The sequence below is a fragment of the Protopterus annectens genome, chromosome 9.part0, assembly GCF_019279795.1.
Source record: "Protopterus annectens isolate FY-2018-M chromosome 9.part0, PAN1.0, whole genome shotgun sequence".
Taxonomy (NCBI): Eukaryota; Metazoa; Chordata; order Ceratodontiformes; family Protopteridae; genus Protopterus; species Protopterus annectens.
In genome coordinates this window covers 1617574813-1617597521 of record NC_056743.1, presented here as the reverse complement: position 1 = coordinate 1617597521, position 22709 = coordinate 1617574813, and the positions used below count along the sequence as shown (strand labels likewise).

The 22709-nt window shown below is 37.6% G+C and overlaps 1 protein-coding gene across 2 annotated transcripts in view; it reads left to right on the top strand.

Annotated features, from left to right (window-relative positions):
- LOC122812213 overlaps nt 1–22709 on the top strand; it is a 363229-nt gene that overhangs the window by 72719 nt on the left and 267801 nt on the right. For both annotated transcript variants that reach the window (XM_044084555.1, XM_044084553.1), the window contains exon 2: nt 9303–9360. In XM_044084555.1, the coding sequence (XP_043940490.1) occupies nt 9303–9360 (58 nt within the window). The remainder of the gene's footprint in view (nt 1–9302; nt 9361–22709) is intronic.

Below are 22709 nucleotides of genomic sequence, written 5' to 3'. Positions count from 1 at the left end.
TGAGTGGGTGTTTTTGCATTTCTGATGTGAATCATCATCCACGGCCCCAGTGCATAGCAAGCATCCCCCACCAGATGGCCACAAGATTTGAGGAATGCCAGATGTGGGAGTTGTAATAGCTTCCAGGGTATGCCAGCACAAACATTAATGATAATGCCCTGGGCCTTGCACATGACCTGGCAGTGGAGTGAAAGCCATTGTGATTTAAGTAGACCCTACCCTGTTCACCAGGTGGTGCTTTGATGTTGATGTGTGTGCAGTTTATGGCATCCAGTAACCATGAGTAGTCTGCTACATGGTGGAAGAGGCACATATTGCTGGTCCTCCCCTCACAAGTGCTGGGGAAGTAAATGTGCTCACCGGCATGTGGTATTATGGCATCCAGGAACTGGTGGAGTAACCTGGATGCAGATGCCTGTGAGACCCCCATGATGTCCCCAGTAGGTCTTTGGAAAGTACCTGTAGCTAGTATTCTTAAGGCTACACATAGCTTGGTATCCACTGGGATGGGTTCCCCTGTGTTGGCTCTGGGTCTGAGGTGAGGCCAGCACAGCTTGATGAGTTGCTGAAGTATGTCCCTGTCCACCCTGTAGCGGTCTACTATCTCCAGATCATGTAGCCCCTGGTAGTTTACCCTGGGACTGAACACTCTTCTCCTCCTCCTCAGTCTGGGGTGGTTGCCAGCATTATGCTCCTCACCACCCTCAGCCTCTAGCATGTACTGATGTATCAAAGTGACAGCAGTCCCTAACATTTTGTCAGTTAAAAGTCCCCTGACTGTGTACAGCACTGGTGCAGAGTTTGTGGGTAAAACAAGACTGAAAGGTGTTTGAACAGTTTATACTGTTGTGCTGCAGATTCTTCCTGTATGATTGACTGGCTATGATATGTTCCACCTGTCTGCTATATTATTTGTATTTGATTGCTTTTATTCTGCTATTTCCCTTTTTTTCCCCTTCCCATTTCTGCCCCTTTTAAGCCCTAAGGTGCGCTGCTCAAACCCAGTGCCTAAATGTAAACAGTTTTGCTATTTCCAGGTTTTTTTTTGTTTGTTTTAGACTGGCCAAAAAAAACCTTTCATTTTAATATTTTTGCAACATTTTTCCATGGCAATGGCCATATTTTTGGCCATTGGCATGCCTACTGATTATAATACATGCTTTACTTTGAGCGGTCATGCCTCTGTTTTGATTTTTGCAGAAATGTACTTGACTAGTAACTGAATACATTTCTGCACCTCACACTGTTCTGGCACAGATGCGTGTCTGTTTACTGAATTGCTAATTCACCTAATTTGCATGGTTTACACCAGGAAATTAGGTAATTAGCATTATTCAGTGGTGTCCATGCCAGAATAGTGCTGGCAGGCTCGTTTCACACCCCCACCCTTGTTTACTGGATTACTTGGTGGCCATATTCCATGAGGAGCTGCTGCACTATTCCTGCATGGAAAAAAGCCATTATTGAATTCCAGGGACAATGTTAAAAGTCATATTGATAGTTAAGCTCTTTTTGTTTTAAACAGTGGTACTCTCCAGTACTTAAAAAACACAGAACCAGAATGTTTCAGACATTTGTATTGTATACAAAAAATTTGTTTGGCAACAGGTATGACAAACTGTGTCAGGTTTCATTAATTTGGTGCTGAATTAAGTCGAGACATTATTGAAGCATCTTGTTCTTACTGCAAAACGGCAGTCATAAATGCCATACCAATCTTCCCTGTGCTGCAGCTCCTTTGCTCAAGGGTTAAATCAAATGTGCAAGTTTTTCTTCTGGCTTTCAATTGAATAGTGTTTATTTCTGCCAGGTCTGCTTAAAACTTTTTCTGTACATTGGATTAATTCTCAAGAACCTTACTCCGTACATCTATTCTGGTGATGGGAGTTGTTAGTCAGAGGCCTTGTAAAATGACTTTGTAATGTCTTAAAATGACTAACTCTAGAAGGTATAATCATTTTTTTTAGGACAAAGTTCCTCTTGTTTCAGGATGAAACTACTTTTGAGTCCTAGACATCTAGTTTTGCATGGTTTTACATAATACTCCTGTTTTGTCTGGGAGACAAATACAACTACAAAAATATGAGTTAATCCTATCTGCACTTTATTTAGAAGTATAATTTTATTTATTTATTTTATTGACATTTCATTTCTGGGAAAGTTTGACTTAGTGGAAGCCTATTTTCAGAGGAGGCCTGAGAAGAAAAGCTCCAAATTATTATAAAACATTCATTTTACAGTCTTCAAAAATAAAACAAAAACATCTGCAGTTTGAATAATTATAAGAAATTAGACATAATATAAAAACATTGGTTAAGAATTGATCCAAGTTATATGACAATCATTTAATATTTAGAGAATTTTTAAACAGTTTGTAGAGAAATTAAAGGTAAGTTAATCTAATATAAACAGGAACTGCAATATGAAGTGAGGGAAGACAGGCTAATGGTATATTTAGAGAAAAAGGAAAGATAATTTAATAGAAATAAGGAAGTAAGTGAAGAAGGGAGAGTAAGGAGGTATAAAGAAAGAAAATGTAGTTGTTCATATTTGGGGACATAGTTTATCCTGGTTTTGAGCAAGGACAGAGACAGCTTTTAGCTAGGAAGTCTTTCAGAGTGGTTTTGAATGATGGAAGGGAGGGTATTGACCTGATGAATACAGATAAGGTGTTCCAGGCCTTAGCAACCTTGTATGAGTACAGACAATGCCCAGCAGATTTGATAGGTTTGTAGACAGGAGTTTACAGGCACAAGATCACAGTAACTGACTGAGAACATAGTTGTGTAGAATAGCTTTTAGTGCTGGACAGGCAAATGAATACTGGATAATTTTATAGGTGGTAAGAAACTATGTATATGTTAGTTGATGAGGCATTTTTTAACCAATTTAGGCTTTTTAGTGCCATACAGTTGTGGGTTTTGAAAGGGGTATTTGCTGAAAATTTAGCAACTTTGTTATAGCATTGTTCAAGTTTTAATTTTAGAAAACCATTAAGAAGTGTGGGGAGGGGATAACTAGTGGCAAGTATAGTTTTAGTTGTGTCAGTGAGAAAGTTTTTGGCTCTGTAAAGCATCCCTAGTTTTTGACAAGTTTTTCTTATGCAATTTTTTATATGCAGGCCGAATGCAAGATTATCATCCACTATCACCCATAATAATTTGCTGTGAGAAGTGACTTCAGTGGTTGTATTATCAAGAGACAGGGCTTTAACTTTTATTTTTTTCATGAGAAAGGGATTTGGGAAAAAAGTAGTAGTTTGAGTTTAGCATGAGTTGTGAGATACAAAGCCATGTTTCAGTGGTTGTTAAAGCTTCCCGATTAATTTTTTGGAGGTGTACCATGTTGTCAGATGTGCAAATGAAAGTGGAATCATCTGTGTACTGTATTAGGATAGCCTGTTTTGTAGCTGGATAGAAGGTGTTGGTGAAAATGTTAAAGTGGAAGGGACCAAGGATAGAGCCTTGTGGTGCACCAGTGGTATCTGGGAGGTAAGGAGAGAGCATGAAGTGCCATTTTATTGACTGATACCTATTGGAAAGGTAACTTTTGAACCACAGAAAGGTTGGCTGAGAGAGACCTAGTGAGGACATTTGAAGTAGAAGTTTGCTGTGGCAAACTGTGTCGAAGGTTTTAGACAAGTCTAGAAAAAAAGGAAGAGACTAGTTTGCCATTATCTTTAGCTTCAATGACAGTATGTATATAAGTTAGAAGGGTAGCGCTTGTACTATGAGGTGATAATTGAAAGAATATATTACAACACAAGGCCAAGTACATGTTTACCCAAATAAATATACTTCTTTGGTAAGAATGTTGGGAAAGTTATAGCTGTTTTTATAAGACATTATTGAATGCCTTAGGTAAGTGAAACAAAAAGGACAAGCATGGATCTTACTCGGATACCCATCTATTTTGGAATTTGCTGACTCTAGCTGAGTCCCAGATGATGTGGATATAGCTGAGGATTTTTAAAACATGTCGCACTGCAGCCATGTCCCAGGCAGTGAAGGCATAACCCAGTACATTTAGAATTTGACTGACTCTAAGGGACTGAACATACAAGTTTTGCAGAAGCAAACATCAGGATACTGATGGGCAGTCTGGTCTGAATGCAAAATGTAAATGATGTTTGTTAAGTAATAAGATCAGCTGATGTGTTCTAATGAGTGATCTGATAACAAAAATGCTAGACTCCGCCCATACAGACAAAATGGAATGCTGGACAAACAGTGACTAAAAATACAGTATTAATAAACATGGCAAACAGTACTGGCTCAGCATTAGTTTTTAATAAATGCCTTTGATAACGGGAAATAAGTGTGACTTTGAAGGATTTCTTAAAGCCCTTTTTTGACTTTTGGACAGTCAAGATTTTTTGCTTGTTTAAAAAAGGCACGCTATTCAAATCTAAAGCAGTCCGAAAAGAGTAAGGGTATAAATTCACCAGAATAGTGCTGGCAGGCTCGTTTCACACCCCACCCTTGTTTACTGGATTACTTGGTGGCCATATTCCATGAGGAGCTGCTGCACTATTCCTGCATGGAAAAAAGCCATTATTGAATTCCAGGGACAATGTTAAAAGTCATATTGATAGTTAAGCTCTTTTTGTTTTAAACAGTGGTACTCTCCAGTACTTAAAAACACAGAACCAGAATGTTTCAGACATTTGTATTGTATACAAAAATTTGTTTGGCAACAGGTATGACAAACTGTGTCAGGTTTCATTAATTTGGTGCTGAATTAAGTCGAGACATTATTGAAGCATCTTGTTCTTACTGCAAAACGGCAGTCATAAATGCCATACCAATCTTCCCTGTGCTGCAGCTCCTTTGCTCAAGGGTTAAATCAAATGTGCAAGTTTTTCTTCTGGCTTTCAATTGAATAGTGTTTATTTCTGCCAGGTCTGCTTAAAACTTTTTCTGTACATTGGATTAATTCTCAAGAACCTTACTCCGCACATCTATTCTGGTGATGGGAGTTGTTAGTCAGAGGCCTTGTAAAATGACTTTGTAATGTCTTAAAATGACTAACTCTAGAAGGTATAATCATTTTTTTAGGACAAAGTTCCTCTTGTTTCAGGATGAAACTACTTTTGAGTCCTAGACATCTAGTTTTGCATGGTTTTACATAATACTCCTGTTTTGTCTGGGAGACAAATACAACTACAAAAATATGAGTTAATCCTATCTGCACTTTATTTAGAAGTATAATTTTATTTATTTATTTTATTGACATTTCATTTCTGGGAAAGTTTGACTTAGTGGAAGCCTATTTTCAGAGGAGGCCTGAGAAGAAAAGCTCCAAATTATTATAAAACATTCATTTTACAGTCTTCAAAAATAAAACAAAACATCTGCAGTTTGAATAATTATAAGAAATTAGACATAATATAAAAACATTGGTTAAGAATTGATCCAAGTTATATGACAATCATTTAATATTTAGAGAATTTTTAAACAGTTTGTAGAGAAATTAAAGGTAAGTTAATCTAATATAAACAGGAACTGCAATATGAAGTGAGGGAAGACAGGCTAATGGTATATTTAGAGAAAAAGGAAAGATAATTTAATAGAAATAAGGAAGTAAGTGAAGAAGGGAGAGTAAGGAGGTATAAAGAAAGAAAATGTAGTTGTTCATATTTGGGGACATAGTTTATCCTGGTTTTGAGCAAGGACAGAGACAGCTTTTAGCTAGGAAGTCTTTCAGAGTGGTTTTGAATGATGGAAGGGAGGGTATTGACCTGATGAATACAGATAAGGTGTTCCAGGCCTTAGCAACCTTGTATGAGTACAGACAATGCCCAGCAGATTTGATAGGTTTGTAGACAGGAGTTTACAGGCACAAGATCACAGTAACTGACTGAGAACATAGTTGTGTAGAATAGCTTTTAGTGCTGGACAGGCAAATGAATACTGGATAATTTTATAGGTGGTAAGAAACTATGTATATGTTAGTTGATGAGGCATTTTTTAACCAATTTAGGCTTTTTAGTGCCATACAGTTGTGGGTTTTGAAAGGGGTATTTGCTGAAAATTTAGCAACTTTGTTATAGCATTGTTCAAGTTTTAATTTTAGAAAACCATTAAGAAGTGTGGGGAGGGGATAACTAGTGGCAAGTATAGTTTTAGTTGTGTCAGTGAGAAAGTTTTTGGCTCTGTAAAGCATCCCTAGTTTTTGACAAGTTTTTCTTATGCAATTTTTTATATGCAGGCCGAATGCAAGATTATCATCCACTATCACCCATAATAATTTGCTGTGAGAAGTGACTTCAGTGGTTGTATTATCAAGAGACAGGGCTTTAACTTTTATTTTTTTCATGAGAAAGGGATTTGGGAAAAAAGTAGTAGTTTGAGTTTAGCATGAGTTGTGAGATACAAAGCCATGTTTCAGTGGTTGTTAAAGCTTCCCGATTAATTTTTTGGAGGTGTACCATGTTGTCAGATGTGCAAATGAAAGTGGAATCATCTGTGTACTGTATTAGGATAGCCTGTTTTGTAGCTGGATAGAAGGTGTTGGTGAAAATGTTAAAGTGGAAGGGACCAAGGATAGAGCCTTGTGGTGCACCAGTGGTATCTGGGAGGTAAGGAGAGAGCATGAAGTGCCATTTTATTGACTGATACCTATTGGACAGGTAGCTTTTGAACCACAGAAGGATAGGCTGAGAGGCGCCTCGTGAGGACATTTGAAGTAGAAGTTTGCTGTGGCAAACTGTGTCGAAGGCTTTAGACAAGTCTAGGAAAAAGGAAGAGACTAGACTGCCATTATATCTAACTTTACTGACAGTGTCTATATAGAATAGAAGGGTAGCGCTTGTACTATGAGGTGATAATTGAAAGAATATATTACAACACAAGGCCAAGTACATGTTTACCCAAATAAATATACTTCTTTGGTAAGAATGTTGGGAAAGTTATAGCTGTTTTTATAAGACATTATTGAATGCCTTAGGTAAGTGAAACAAAAGGACAAGCATGGATCTTACTCGGATACCCATCTATTTTGGAATTTGCTGACTCTAGCTGAGTCCCAGATGATGTGGATATAGCTGAGGATTTTTAAAACATGTCGCACTGCAGCCATGTCCCAGGCAGTGAAGGCATAACCCAGTACATTTAGAATTTGACTGACTCTAAGGGACTGAACATACAAGTTTTGCAGAAGCAAACATCAGGATACTGATGGGCAGTCTGGTCTGAATGCAAAATGTAAATGATGTTTGTTAAGTAATAAGATCAGCTGATGTGTTCTAATGAGTGATCTGATAACAAAAATGCTAGACTCCGCCCATACAGACAAAATGGAATGCTGGACAAACAGTGACTAAAAATACAGTATTAATAAACATGGCAAACAGTACTGGCTCAGCATTAGTTTTTAATAAATGCCTTTGATAACGGGAAATAAGTGTGACTTTGAAGGATTTCTGTTTAAGGCACCTATATTACCTGTAGAGTGCAAGGTGGTTAAGGCCATGTAAGGACCGATCAGTCAAGAGTCCTGGTGGGGTTTGAAATTAAAGACTTTAGGTAAACTTCACAAAAAAGGCTGCAGTACTTTGGTCTTCATTCAAATTCTAAAGACAGTACCAGAGAAAGAGAGTAAGGGTATAAATTCACCAGAAAAAATGTTGCATGGCTCAGTGAACACCTAAAAGGATGCCATTCAAAGTAATGACTGTATAACAAAAATAAATAAAAAAATTAATAATAATTTCATTAAGTGCGATAACACATTCGAAGTTGTGTCCTAATCAGACAATATCTGGCATCTGGCTTTACAGGAAACTACTGGACAGCTCAAGTATTTTGTGAAGCCCGGCACCACTAGTGGAAGGCTACCCCACTCCTGTTATTTCCCTATAACATCCAACCTGGAAAATATTACTGTGCTTAGAAAATGGGATGACTTAAATTGCTCTGTATTTTTTATAATTAGTACATACACATATATGGAAATTCAAATACACATGCACACACAGACACACATCCACACACAAAACAGAAAGTCACATACAGATATAGATGAACAGGCATGCAGACACACAGCCATAAGCACAGAAACATACACACATTGTTCCTTTATTGACTGTGTACACCTTAGATGTTTTATTCTGATCATATGTAGGGAGAAATAAAAGGTAACAGTAATATATTTAGTAACTGATGTCAGACACATACAGTGTAAACAGCTTTACTACTCTTCTCCCTACGCAAACATCTTCTCTCTCTCTGACATATGCTTTCTGTCACACAAACACAGAAACACACACACACACACACACACATGCGCGCGTGCACACACACATGCACACAAATGCACATGCAGATGTAATCACTTTAATTATGCAAAGTTCAGATATGAAATTGTGATCAAATAATTCATGTAATATGTACATAATAGCCAGCATACTACATTTTGGTTGTTTGCAGATAGAAGCCATCCAAGCCATTTCAATTCATGCATACTTGACCAAACACTCACAAACACACACATACATGCACACAAAGGTCTTTGTAACTGCAGCTACAGAGTTACTTCCTCTTAGCTCTGTTGTTTCACCTGCCTGATAACCATGGCTTTTTAAAGTTGTGGTTAGCAAGAGGAAAGGAAATGACAGGTCAGTGCAACTGCTGCTGTAGTTACTTGTTATTTTTTTTTATTTTACTTTTCATTAACTGTGGCTTTTTAAGAGCCACGACTGGGTGGGGGTGGGGGGGGGGAGGCTCATGCCAGAAGAGGTGTTCTTGTTACCAGGCTCTCCCTGTAGATAGATTTTTATTTCCTTTTGAATGACAAGTATCCAGTGAGGATCTCTAATTCTCCAAACCTATTTTCTAAAGTCATATGACCAAACACTAAGGCTTGTAAAATACTCATGGGCCTCATACCAGACACTAGGCTAGTACTGAACTAATGTATATTACAGTGTGTGTGTGTGCACATGCGCGCATGTGTGAGACATACCTCTCATGCACCATGTGCACCTTGACATGCTCTTTTATTTAGTTAGTGGTCAGAGGTACGATAGAATTAAAAGTAAAAAACTGTATATTTATCACACTCACATTTTAGTAAGGTATAGAGTTTGCTAAATAATATCTGTTTCAGAATGCCAGATAGGCTGAATGTTTTAATTTTTTTTTTTCATTTAGTTTCAGGAGTAGTAACTTTTTTTCTCAGTATTAAAAAATGGAAGTATGCACTATCTGGTGTGTCAGAGATCCAACAGTCAAGTGATTGGGGCTGCAGCCTGAAAGCTAATGTATAGTAGAATTAAAGTTATGTTTTTGCTCTTTTAACAGGCAATTAGCAGGTGGAAGATCCCTGAGAGGTTTCTAAAAGATTCTGACTCTGCTTCAGGTATGAATATGACATTTAAAACAGTATATAATGAACACAAGTGGTAATAGTATTTATACTCTGTACTTACTTTGTAAGTAAACATTACAAATTGCTGTAATATTTCACTGCTTGGAAAGTGTCCTATGATATGCATCACAATAATCGGGCTTATTATATTTGCCATGTGCCACAGGTCTGGTAAACATAGAACAGTCAGCATTTTGTCTTTATTCCCTTTGCCTGCCTACAGCTTTTCACAGAGGGCAATGGCCAATTAGGACTAAGTGGGTCTTCCCACTTAAATTTACAGTCAAAGAAAAGAGAGATTCAATTTTTACTCTACTTTTTCTGAAAAATGATTAATCTCTGCTTTATGTAAGTGTTGCAGTGAGCGTCATTGCATTGTATGAACTGCTTACATGTGCTGTGTACTTTTTTTTTAAAGGCTGCAGCTGGAATAGGTCACTACCCTGGTTAACAAACATGCAAATAAACAAGCAAACAAAAATAAACAAACAAATGACTAACTAAACAAAATCCAGTAAGTGAAAGAAGGATTACCTTCATCTGCCCAAGTTTTATGTGCTTATTTCTTGTGTGCTCAGGCATATTAACTTGGGGTATTATTTCCTCATAGCTGTTAGCTTAGTAAATGTTGCAGCAAAGTATGTGGTCCTGAATTCTGCTAGTTAACACTTGCTTTAAAATCACAATATTTTGGAGAAAAAGTAAGCATTTATAATGTTTAAAATGATTGCTATTTCTTTAAGCTGAATTGAGATTAATACAGTAAACCAAATGGATGTGCCCACCACATGAGTGGTGTAGATTGACTTAACATGAAGCTTACTTTTTGAATAAGTGCATATACATTGATCATATGGTTATGTCTTGTTTAGAGATATCATATTGGACTGAGAAATAAAAAATGTTAATCAGAATCTGCACGCAGCCTCTCTCTTTCAAACTTGAACAGGGGAAGAGCTTACGACAAAAATGATTCATGTAGCTGTTCTTAGTTCAGTGCGGTATAAAATATATACCTCCTATGTTTACTTCATCGCACTACTGCCCTCAATGTTAAGCGACACTGGTGTTTGTTAATCGTACTACAGCCTTATATCCTAGTAGAACTGATGTATTTGACTTGATGTGTTTTTCCACTTGTCCTGTACTGTTGAAGACAAATGTGATGAACTAGGCGGTACTTAATTACATGCTGTATTTGCTTCTACCTAACGCTGTACTGTTAACTGCCTAGGTTTCCCAGTATTACATGACTTTATTTAGTTGAAATTAGCAGATAGTAGTTATACTCTATGTTTTCCTAGCCAATTTTGGGTTACACTACTTTGAATTACTCCCTCTCTCATTGTTAAACTTTATTTTGGTATGTGAATCAGCCTGGTGACCAAAAGCGGTGGTTACTGTTACATTTCAGACCTAGGCATTTGCTATTTTACTAGATATATGTATTTAGCATTATCACTGAAATGTTTGTGCATCATTTTTTAACCTACTTATGTAACTACAACATTGAATAACTGTTTTTTTTCCACTACTTTGTTTATTTCTTTCTCTAACCAACTTAGCTTTCCAACCACCCAGCCCGCAGTAAGATTTGTGAAACTAGCTGCCTGGTCATTAAGGACCCTTCCAAGCTTTCTCAGCCATCTCAATCCTCTAAGTAATGGATTCAGGCTGGCCTACTTCAGAACCCTGCCATCAAAGAAGCAAGATGGTATGTTATCCTAGACCTAGCTGTAAAGCTACATGATTTTTAAATAACCTGCATGTGTGTTTAAGACATGCTACTTAGCCAGGATACCCAGCAGCAATATTACCCCCTACCCCTTAGGGGGCATTTTTCCTTAGCATTTCCTTCCATATAAGCTATCCGTGTCTTTCCTAACTCTTTAGTAGCTTTCACCATTCTCTAGCTTCTGCTGCTATATACTTTAGCCCACTAGGTGGCGCCCTAAACTAGGCTTGTCCTGCACTCTCTATTCCCCTCTCTCTAATAGCATATCACTTAGTTCTTTTTCCCCAGTCTCAGACTGCTCCAAGCTTCCACTCGATTTACCTTAATTCCCATTCTCCCAGCTAATTTCCTCTGTTTTCCACTCTGTTTCCCCATCCTATCCCTACCACTTACCTGTGTCTACTGAGGTATCCTCAGTAGTCAGCTGTTCACTGATTGATTGTTCTCTCAGCATTCTCCACATTTACCTGTCTGTCCCGCTCCATTTGCCTTGCGGGCTCACTCCACTCCCCTACCCTGCCCCCAATTCCCATCTGCCCTCACTACTCCTACATTTATTCTCACCTGTTAACTCCTCCCCTTTTTCTTAACCAATCCTCTCACAACACATCCCTCCCACCAATTTACTAACTCCTCCCCAGTCAACCCCAAAGCCTTCTCTTCATGCCCCCATACCCTTCAGTTTCTCCTTCTCTAACATACTCTCATCTCTTTGTTTATTCCCACTCTCTTACCTTACACCAATCAACCATGTCCCCACATCTTACATGAATCCTTCTCACCTCCTGTTTAACCATATTGTTCCTAATTCCTCTCTTCCATGGCACCTCATATACATCCTACAAACTCCCTTCCTAACCCCCCACTCCACCACTCATCTCTATCTCCACCCATCCAAATCTCACTTTCATTATATATCCCCCTCAATATTTCAACCTAATACACTCCACTACTTTAAACTAAAACTTACATTCTGCCCTTTCAAGTGGCACTCACCCAAATCACTCATTAACCTTCCACAAACAACTAAGCCCAAACTACAACTACTGTTCACCTTCTCTTACTGCCTTTCCCTAGCAGGAGATATTCACCCCAACCCTGGTCCTAAAACTATTACCAACTCCACTTCCCCTGTTACAACCACTAGCACCAATACCACTCCTCCTACCTCATCCAACATTACTAACCAAAGATTCCTAAAAAATATTTTTCTAAATGCCCAGAGTCTAAAAAACAAAACTGCTCTCTTCCATTCTTGGCTTTACCATACCCTGCCAGACATAGTAGCAGTCTCCGAGACTTGGCTAAAACCCCAGATTTCCAACTTTGAAATCCTACCACCAGGTTTTCAGGGTCTTAGATGTGACCGCCCAAATAAAAAAGATGGAAGAGTAGCCTTAATTTACTCAAATCTACACTCCAACTCTCCTTACCAAAACCCCATTCCTCAATTCAATAAGGCAGAATTAGTCGTGGGGATACTCAAACTGAATAACTTCAAAAGCATATGTCTTATAGCCCTTTATATCCCCCCCCCCAGAACAACACTACCACCCTAGAAGACATTCTTCTATGGGCTTCAACTAATATTAAGCTCGAGACGTACATATTAGGCGATGTGAACATTGACTGGAACAAAATCAATGGCACCAATTCATCTATATCTATTAATCTTTTAAATTTCACTCAACTAACTAATAGCATCACAAGACCCAACAAAAAGAACACCCCAGGTTCCACTCTGGACTGGATTCTAGCCTCCCACCCAAATAAGATCTTATACTCGGTACCTTACCAGACACCATAAGTGACCACTACCCAAACCTTTATCCATCGAGCAACACACTCAAAGCCACACCCTCACCATTATATCCATACTTGCAACCTCACTAATTTTAATCCTTCAAGTTTCTCTAACACCCACAAACTAATAAACTGGGATAATCTAAAAACACTTTCTCTAGATAACGCTGTAGATTTTTTCAATACTACCTTCTTAGATATCTTAAATTCCCATGCCCCACCTAGAACTAAACAAATAAAATCCAACCCTGCCCCCTGGCTATCTAAGGATACTAAAAATCTTATGCAACAAAGAGACAAGACCTGGAAACTATATCACCAACACCAACTTCCTGAGATGCTTCTTAAATATAAGCAACTCCGTAACCTAACCAAAAACATATCATAAGATATAAAAAGTCTTACTACACTAAACTCCAGACCAATCACTCCAAAAACCCTAAACAGTTCTGGACCTCCATCAACTCTCTACTAAATCCTGGTATAAAAAGAAACCCTTGTCCTGATACCAGTAAAACTGACACAGAATTAGCCACCCTATTCAACTCCTTCTTTATCAACTCCATAGCTGAACTCACCAAGACCTTCCCCAATCACAACTCCTCCTCTCTCCTCAAACCCACATCCCCAACCTCCCAATCCTAACTGCCCCCCCCCACATTTCATCTAAAGCCCATCTCCACATCCTACATAAAAAAACTTCTCGCTAGACTTAAGCCATGCTCCCCAGCCCCAGACAATATCCCCTCTCTCTGTCTAAAGCTTGCTGCTGATGGCATTGCCATCCCCATCAGCATTCTCATCAATAGATCCATACAGGAGTCTTATGTTCCCAAACTGTGGAGTGCTGCCTTTATCCTCCCCCTCCATAAAGGAGGTATAAATAATACTATCTCTAACTTCTGTCCAATAGCCATTCTCTCCCCAATCTCAAAAATACTTGAAAAATGCATCCACCTCCAGTTCATGCCTTACCTTACTGATAATCACCTCCTCATATTTACACAACATGGTTTTCATCCTGGACATAGTACAATAACTGCTCTTCTCTCTTTCTTAGACTTAGCAAATCATGCCCTTGATTCTGGAGAAATTGTATCCACTATCCTTCTAGATCTTTCCAAAGCTTTCAACACTGTTTCCCATACCCACCTTCTAAATTATCTTTCTAATCTTAATCTCTCACAGAACACCCTATTATGGTTTAACAGCTACCTTTCTAATAGATACCAAGCTGTGAAATGGCAAACTGGCACCTCAAACTTCCTACCCGCCCCTACTGGAGTTCCCCAGGGATCCATACTCGGCCCAATGCTCTTCAATGTATTTATTAATGATTCTCATGCTGCCATTCCTACTACTAAAATAGTGCAATACGCAGATGACTCAACATTAGTTTGCTCTGCTTCTAATCTCCCTGACCTCCTAGCAAAAACTCAATTGGCCTTTTCTACAACTGAAAACTGGATGCTTCAAAATCATCTCTCCCTAAATGCTAATAAATCAAAAATTCTTCTTTTCTCCCCCTCAAAAACCCTCCAGCTTGACAAACAATCTTTCAGTATCTTTAGCAATACTAACTCCACTATAGAAATTGTCCCTTCTGCTAAACTACTTGGAGTTACCATAGATGAACACTTAAAATTTGACACACATGTTCAGCTAAACATTAAAAAAACTCACCAGAAACTTGGCATGCTATATAGACACTCCCAATTCCTCTCTTCATCTACCTTACAAGCTCTTGCCACCACCTACTTACTACCTTCTCTTCTATATGGTGCTCCCCTACTTACCAACTTATCCTCTTCCATCTCCTCAAAACTAGAAATGTTACAACAAAACTGCTAAATTCACAACTAAAGCTAATTACTCCTCTCACCACTGCACATCTCTCCACCTGCTAAACTGGCTAGAACTTCCCAATCAACTCAACTTCCTTCAACTCACTACTACCCACAGACTAATCTTCAAACCAACTCTATGCCTTGCTTTAGCAAATATCTTATCCTTTTACACTCCCTACAGAGCCCTGAGATCTGCACTCCAGAATCTCCTCTCTGTATGCAATCCTAAATGTCCTGCTGGTCACCTTCTACTCTCTTCTTCCCTAGCCAGAATATGGAATTCCCTCCCTTCTTCTCTTAGAATCACTGAAAACTACGAATACTTTAAAACTCAGCTTCATTCCTACCTTACACAGCACTGGAAATGTAACTGTATTCTCCCTACTTAACCTACTTACTCTCTTCTATGTATGCTTCCTCATACAGCTTCTCTACTTATTCATCCGCCCCAGGCTGTTCTCCTAAACACCTACCTCACTCTAAATCTAAAGACCCCTTAAACATCTGCTTCCCTCTAAGTCAAATTCAACACCAAATTATTAATAATGTTTTTCTACCTTAAATGTACACAATGTAAATACTGTATATAGTCCCTGATCTCATCCCCACTTACTGAAAACAATTAATCTTTAATAACTACCTATATTAAGCTGATGCAGTTTAACTATGGCAATCATACCTTCCATGTGTGAACTCCACTTTTACTAATGTTCAACCACCTCTCTAAGAATACTCCAGACACTATAATCTATGCTCTGCTAACAGTGTACTTCCCACCTATTTCTCCTCCATTTCTGTTAAATCTCAATATACAACATTCAAAATTTTAACTCTCAACTAATAATTGCTTTCCCTTTAATTGTGAACTCTTCTCTTTCCTCTATCACTTAATTATTGTACAAATAGTTATCTATACTACTTTGTAAATATGTTTATGAACTGTCTTGTCATTATGCATTTTTACTTTTTCTCATTACTTTGTATTATTTCATTTTTGTTTAATTGCTTGTAATATGGAGCTTTTCTCCCCGGGCCTCCACTGAAAACGGGCTCTTTGAGCCCAGTGGCATCCCCAGTAATCAAACTGGAAATAAATAAATAATGTTTCTTCTCCACTTGACTTAGTGATTATTTTCATCCCATAATACTGTTTAGTTCTAACACCCCTCAGAGTCAAACTACATACCTTCAGAATGTATCTGTCACACTAACTTAATGCAGACTTGTTATAAATAAGTTTGCTTAAATACTGGAGTAGTAATTATTTGCAATTAATACACCCATTGTATATTGCTGTGCCTCCTGTTTTGCACTATTTGGAATGGTTTCCAAAGGTCTATAACTGTGATCCTCGGAACTTCAAGAAGGTAAGAGTGATTATAGAGAAATATACACTGCCCCTTAAATTGCTGTATCTTGACGTATTCCCTCTTCAATGAGGTACAGTGATCTCAAGGTTAGTATATATGGTAGCAGGTGTGGAAGTGGAGAGGGGTTATTCTTGAAACAAATGCCACAAATGTATAATAGTGACCTCCATAGTTTATCGCTCTTTGTGTTAAATTGCACTAAAATGTTCATAGCTTCAGGACTTACATTATCAAGTCTTGTATGTCCAATAGCAAGCTATTTGGAAAATAGCATACAAGGCATTTCAGCCGTAGTGGGCATATATGAACTCTTTACTGATATTTTTATTATTAAAGTGTTTGTGTTCTTACTAACAAGGTTAAATTGTTAAGCCAGACCACCACATGTGAAATCATGGACCTGGTATTCTATAATCATGTCACTAAATATTTGTGAGATATATTTAGCAAAACAGCTTTGCATGTATTGAGTTCCTATGCTGAAATTTCTGATACAGTATTATAATGCAGATTGTTAGTCAGTTTGAAATGACAGCATCAAAATGTTCACACATCTATTTTTGTAATCTTTTAATACGTGTCATTCAGAATTTGTTATTAATTCTTTGTCTTAGGATCATAAAATCAAAGGATCATAGGAAATATAAGGCATATATTCATATAGTCTAGAGAGGTGTGTCTTAGGTCATGTACACCTACATGGACTGTGATGGAATTTTACTGGTAACTGTGGTGAAGTTTTTTGAGTGCGTGTAGAATTGTGGCATATCCTAGCTCCAGATAGGCAACTATCTATTATCTTCTCTTTGTTCAGACTGGTTTTAGGGGCATCAGTATGTCTTATAATGCAGTGCGTTATGACTAGAGTCGTGGTGTGTGTGTTTGCTTGCCTTATGGGCTTTGTATTTGGGGATCCAATGGGTATGGCTGTATGTCAGGTATTAGGTGTTGCTTCTGTTAAGTGCTTTGGGTTTGCTGAGGATAATCTTTGCAGATGGGTTGTCTAGTAGTCTTTGTTGTTTAGGAAGATTTCATTTAAGTTCCTCAGCATATACTGGTCTGTGTGTGTGTCTGTTGTGTACTTTGTGTGGTGTGTTTGGTGTGTGTGGTTTTAACAACCTCATGTGTGCTGTATGCAACAGTTTAGCCTCCAGTGATATTGTGTATGTACACCTCTCACATACTGTAGCTGTCACTTTAAGGATTAAGTGGTTGTCAGTAAACATGAGACAATTGCTACATTGTTTCAGGATACTCATATCCATCAGGCTGGTTGCTGGGAATTTAGGAAATTGCACATCCAAGTTGTCCAATCCTCTAACTGGTGAGCTACAAGAGTGTGGCATACAAGGGTTAACAGAAGGCTATTAATGGGGCTTATTTTGGGGGAGGGGGGTTGGAGGCAGACTAGGCTATAAAATACCAAATTCTATTAAATGTAATGGTATTGCCATGATGTACAAACTAGCTACTCTAATTTTGTCAAATGGTATTTGCTAAAGACATAATGCTTTCCATGGAATCACTTTAAGGGCAGTTCTATAGGGACAATTTGCTTCTAGATGTTTGCATCTGTAAAGAGCACTGACACGGTGAACAGCTCCTCGCAATTGCACAAATGTATACCATCACAGAAAATACAGAAAACTGACTACTGAGCCCTCTGGCCAATAAGACGATTACACTTAGTGCCATTTTGTGTGTTTCACAACTCAGATAAACCAGGAAAACATCTACTGCCACTAGATGAATAATCCCAGTCCTCCTAAAGTAAATGCACAGTAAAAGAGAGTCTCAAGTATAATGCTACTACAAACAAACTTAAAAAACATTGTTAGATAACCCCTTTAGAAGGTGATTTTAAGCCAAACATTCTAACACCAACAGCAGTGTGAAATGTCCTTTTCACAAGTAAAATAGTAGTTAAATGCACAAATAAATCAAGGAAACAGCAACAATTTGTTTAACTAAGTTAGGGAAGTGCAGTTTGTCAAAGAGCCATGCAAACATGACAAATTTATACCAACCCTGAAAATAGAGAAAACTGACTGTTGAGCACTCTGGCTAATATAATGACTACACTTAGAGTTCACCAACTCAGACAGACCAGGTAAACACCTACTACCATGTAAACACCTACTGCCATGAGATGAATAATCCCAGAACTCTGAATGTGAAACATAATAAAAGTGTGTCCCAAGTACAATGCTACCAGAAACAAAAAAAGGCACAAAGAGAGGTAGAAAGTAATTTAAAATATCAACAGCTGTGTACTTTAAACAACTTATAAAGGTGTGATTATTCAATAAAAGTACTCAGCTTTGGCTGGATGGCACCAGATGCAAGACAAACATTTCTGAGGCACAGGTGAGAACGTCAGGTGTTAATGAGCTCTGTGGAAATGAGCCAAGAGCTACTCGATCATGCCAAATTTATAGAGGCACTAAAAAAAAACATGTAAACTAATTAATAGACCCTCTAGTCAGTAAAATTGCTACACTCAGGGCTCAGTTTCCTAACTGATGGACCATGCTACCATCTACTACCACTAGATGGAAAATCGTCAGTCATCTTGATGTAAAAACATAGAACAGAGCTTAACGGAGTTTATAAAAATACACTACTTGATGTAACAACTACCTAGACACTGAAGTTAGAGCAAGTAAATCTGCAGAATGGATAATGAGAGGCAAAATGCACTTTTTTTTCAAAATAAGCTTCAAGGAAAGGCAGATAAAATATTCAGGATATCACCAACATTGTAGAATGGGAGGAGATTTCAAAGCTCAATTTACAGTAACAAAATCACCAAATTTAAAAAGCAGAACAAGGAAAGGAAGGATGGTAGAAAAAAATCCAGTAGTGTGTTAAATAGTGCCTGTAGTTTTTGCAGGCCTCAAGTTTTATTGGAGAAGATAAGTATTTAAGTATCACTCATAAAACAAATTAACCAATGAAAAACTAAATGAAATATGAAGCCTAGGTAATTTAAGTATCTATCTGCCACATAGAAAAAAAAAAAAACAGGTCAAACAGATTTCTCAAAGCAGAAAACAAAATATAGCAGGTAGTACAGGAAGCAGTTCTATCAAATTAAGCAACTACACATCAGTCGCAAAAAGAGATTGGATTACTTTCCTTGGTTCTTTGTTTCATATCACCAGCAGGGATTCAAACATCGCTTGGAGTTTTGCAGTCTTTGAGTCTTATCAGAGAAAGGGTTTTTTTTTTTTTTTTTTTTGCTCCTTAATGTAAAGTTGAGGGAGGCAGTAGATCAGGGTAATGCACTAAGCACCATAATAGCAAAATACATCTCTGATTTTAGCCTTGGGTCACATTACTTAAACCTATCTTCCGACCGCAAACAGAAGAAAAAAATTCTCCATAGGTGAAACTCTACTCCATTGGGAACTACCACCAACATCCATTATGTCGTACAGTTTAGTTCTGTTTTCACATAAGGATGATAATTGCCTGGAGAAAGAACATGATCTGGCTGATTAATCTGGTTATCTCAAATCTGTTAAGTGGAACATAAACCCTGACAAACATCAAAACAATTCTCAGCATTTTACTTATCATCCTCTGTTTGAAATAAACATGATAAACAGCTCCCCATGACAGGAACAGTGACTCCTAAAATCCAAACTTGATCTACATCTTATGCACCGTCATACAAATTGATCTCTTGGGAGCCATGAATGAAGGGTTAATACTTTCTATTTTAACTGGATTGTTTAGCCCATTTACATTCAAATATTGTATGGTTAAATCAAATGATAAAATTTCACCATGCCTAATAAGCCAGGTCCAGACACTCCCGCCCCAACCCCCAACCAACACTTGTAACCATTTATACCTACCCTTATGAGAGGTGCCAGTTACATCTTTGCTACTCCAACAATGAAATAAATGTTCAGTCACAAAAAGAAAATCCCTGCAGTCTAGAACAAAGTGTAAAGACCAGGCTGTCACCAGTACCTCACGACTATACTCCCAGTCATTCCACTGGGATACTGAAAAAAAAAACCTTCAGATAAAGCACAGCTCTACCTAAACATTACTAACAACATGCACAGTTTTACAATTAAACATGTATACATAATAAGTCGCTTCCCTTCCAAGGTAAGAGCCATTAATTCATAATAGGCATTTCTTGCCTATGCCTCAGCATTAAATAACAAAACATTTTAAAACAAAACCACACAGATGAAATTGCCAGTATATTTGACCAAAACCAACTTAGAAAAGCAGTTCAATGGGTCCAAATCATAAGCTCCATACCTCCACAGTAATAACAGGACCAAAATTCTTATGAACACACTTTATTCCACACACAATGGAAAGTTAAGCGCTTTTGTCTCCCTCACAAAGACTTCTTCAGAACTAAGTTATTATTATCATTAGCACCTCTTATATAATAGGTGTCATTTACATTCTAGTTAATTAATTAGACAATTTACGAATTAAAAATTCTGTAATTAAAGTGATCCACACTGCTCCTTAAACTGAAAACTTAAAACATTTATGAAAAAAGTGTAAAATGTTGGAGCTATAAGAAAAATACTGTTACATCCAGAGCTCTCTTTTTTAACACCGGAGCCAAAGGAATGTTCTCATTAATACCTTGTGGTGTGTTAGAGTTTAATTTTATTATCCACAAAAGTTCTCTTAACTCCAACTGGAGCTCCCACCACCCACCTCAGACATTTAATGGAACTTGTTCTAAGATCCCAAATTTAAATCTAGTGAAGTCCTGACACTGTAAAGAATGTTTATACAGTGAATTATTCACATTACCCCTTGATATTGTGTACAAATGTTCGTAGATCCTTGTTCTAAGTTTTCTTTCTGTCTTACCTATATAATAACTGACACAAGTTTGGCAGATTGAAATGTAAACTATACCCTTGCTGTTACAATTTCCTTTGTGCAAATTAACCTTCTATCCATTTTACTTTAATACCATATTATTCGATTCAAGTATGTAGGGGCATTGCCTGCATGTCCCGCACTTGATGGTACCTTTATCAAGTCGAGAAATGATTTTGACAGGGTATTCCAACATAGATTTCAAATTCCTCCCCATCTTGTAAACAAAGTTTGGCTCATTCTCTAGAATTTTTAGGACATCAGAATTGCCCTTAAAAAGTGTCCAATTTCTAGATATAATTTCTGTCACCTTCTTTTCCCCTACACCAAATGGTATTACCATACTGTCACTGTGTTGAGAATTGTTCTTATTTATAGTACCACCAAGATTAGTTCCACCTAATAGGGGCTTGAATTTAGTTCTCCACTCATCCAAAACTTGAGCCCTTATGGGTTCCAATACTTTGTTGGGGTACCCTCTGTTTCACCATGCCTAATAAGCCAGGTCCAGACACCCCCTAACCCCCGACCAACACTTGTAACCATTTATAGCTACCCTTATGAGAGGTGTCAATTACATCTTTGCTATTCAAACAATGAAATAAATGTTCAGTCAGAAAAAGAAAATCCCTGTAGTCTAGAACAAAGTGTAAAGACCAGGCTGTCAGCAATAACTCATGATCATACTCCCAGTCATTCCACTGGGATACTGAAAAAAAACTTCAGATAAAGCACAGTTCTACCTAAACATTATTAACAACATGCACAGTTTTACAATTAAACATGTATACATAAAAAGTTGCTTCCCTTCCAAGGTGAGAGCCATTAATTCATAATAGGCATTTATTGACTAAGCACCAGCATTAAACAACAATTTTTTTTATGTGAAATTAACACAGATATAAGAATGGATGCTCCCCAGCCAGGACCTCTTATACAGTTAAATACTCAGAAGTCAGGACTCTTCTTACCTCTAAAAAGTACATCATCTAACTACTTGCAGCAGATCAAATGACTCTCTGCTATTTATTGTTAATTGCAGCTTTATCTGTACATGATATAAATGCAAGTATAACAGGTAATTGCAGGAACCCCCCCTCCCCAACTTATACCTATATGATAATGCATCTGTTGTATAATTTGCTGGCATACAGTCAATGTAGTGAACACCCAGCAGTAAAATCTTAGAATATTTGCTATGCTGTAAACCTGCTTGCATCTATACCAGTTTTTCAAAATACAATCCTGTGAAGTATGTTAGATCAGAAATAATGAAAATATCTAAGATAGTTTTCTGGTGCTTAAACAGGAGTAGTGCAACTTATCACATTTGTAAAATTCCCCCTAGCTCACAATGGCGCAATAATGATCTTCCATGCATTTCATGCAACTACAAGCACTGTACAAAACACAATAAAATGCAGTAACTAAACCTTATTAAAATGACAATAAAGAAGTCAAGAACTGGCTGACCTCAGTTATAGGTTTTTGATGTAATTCTGTAATATACATTTAGTTAAAGAAAAACACATTAGCACAATAGTTTCTCAGTGTTTAAAGTGTTGTGATGAGCAATTATCTAATTATATCAAAACATTAATTGAGAGTTACTGGCAGTCGACTTTCGCACTCTGCTCCCAGCAAGCACTAATCCTTCATATGGGTGGAGAATGAAACCTTTGTTAAACTGCACACTGCTTGAACTTATAAAAC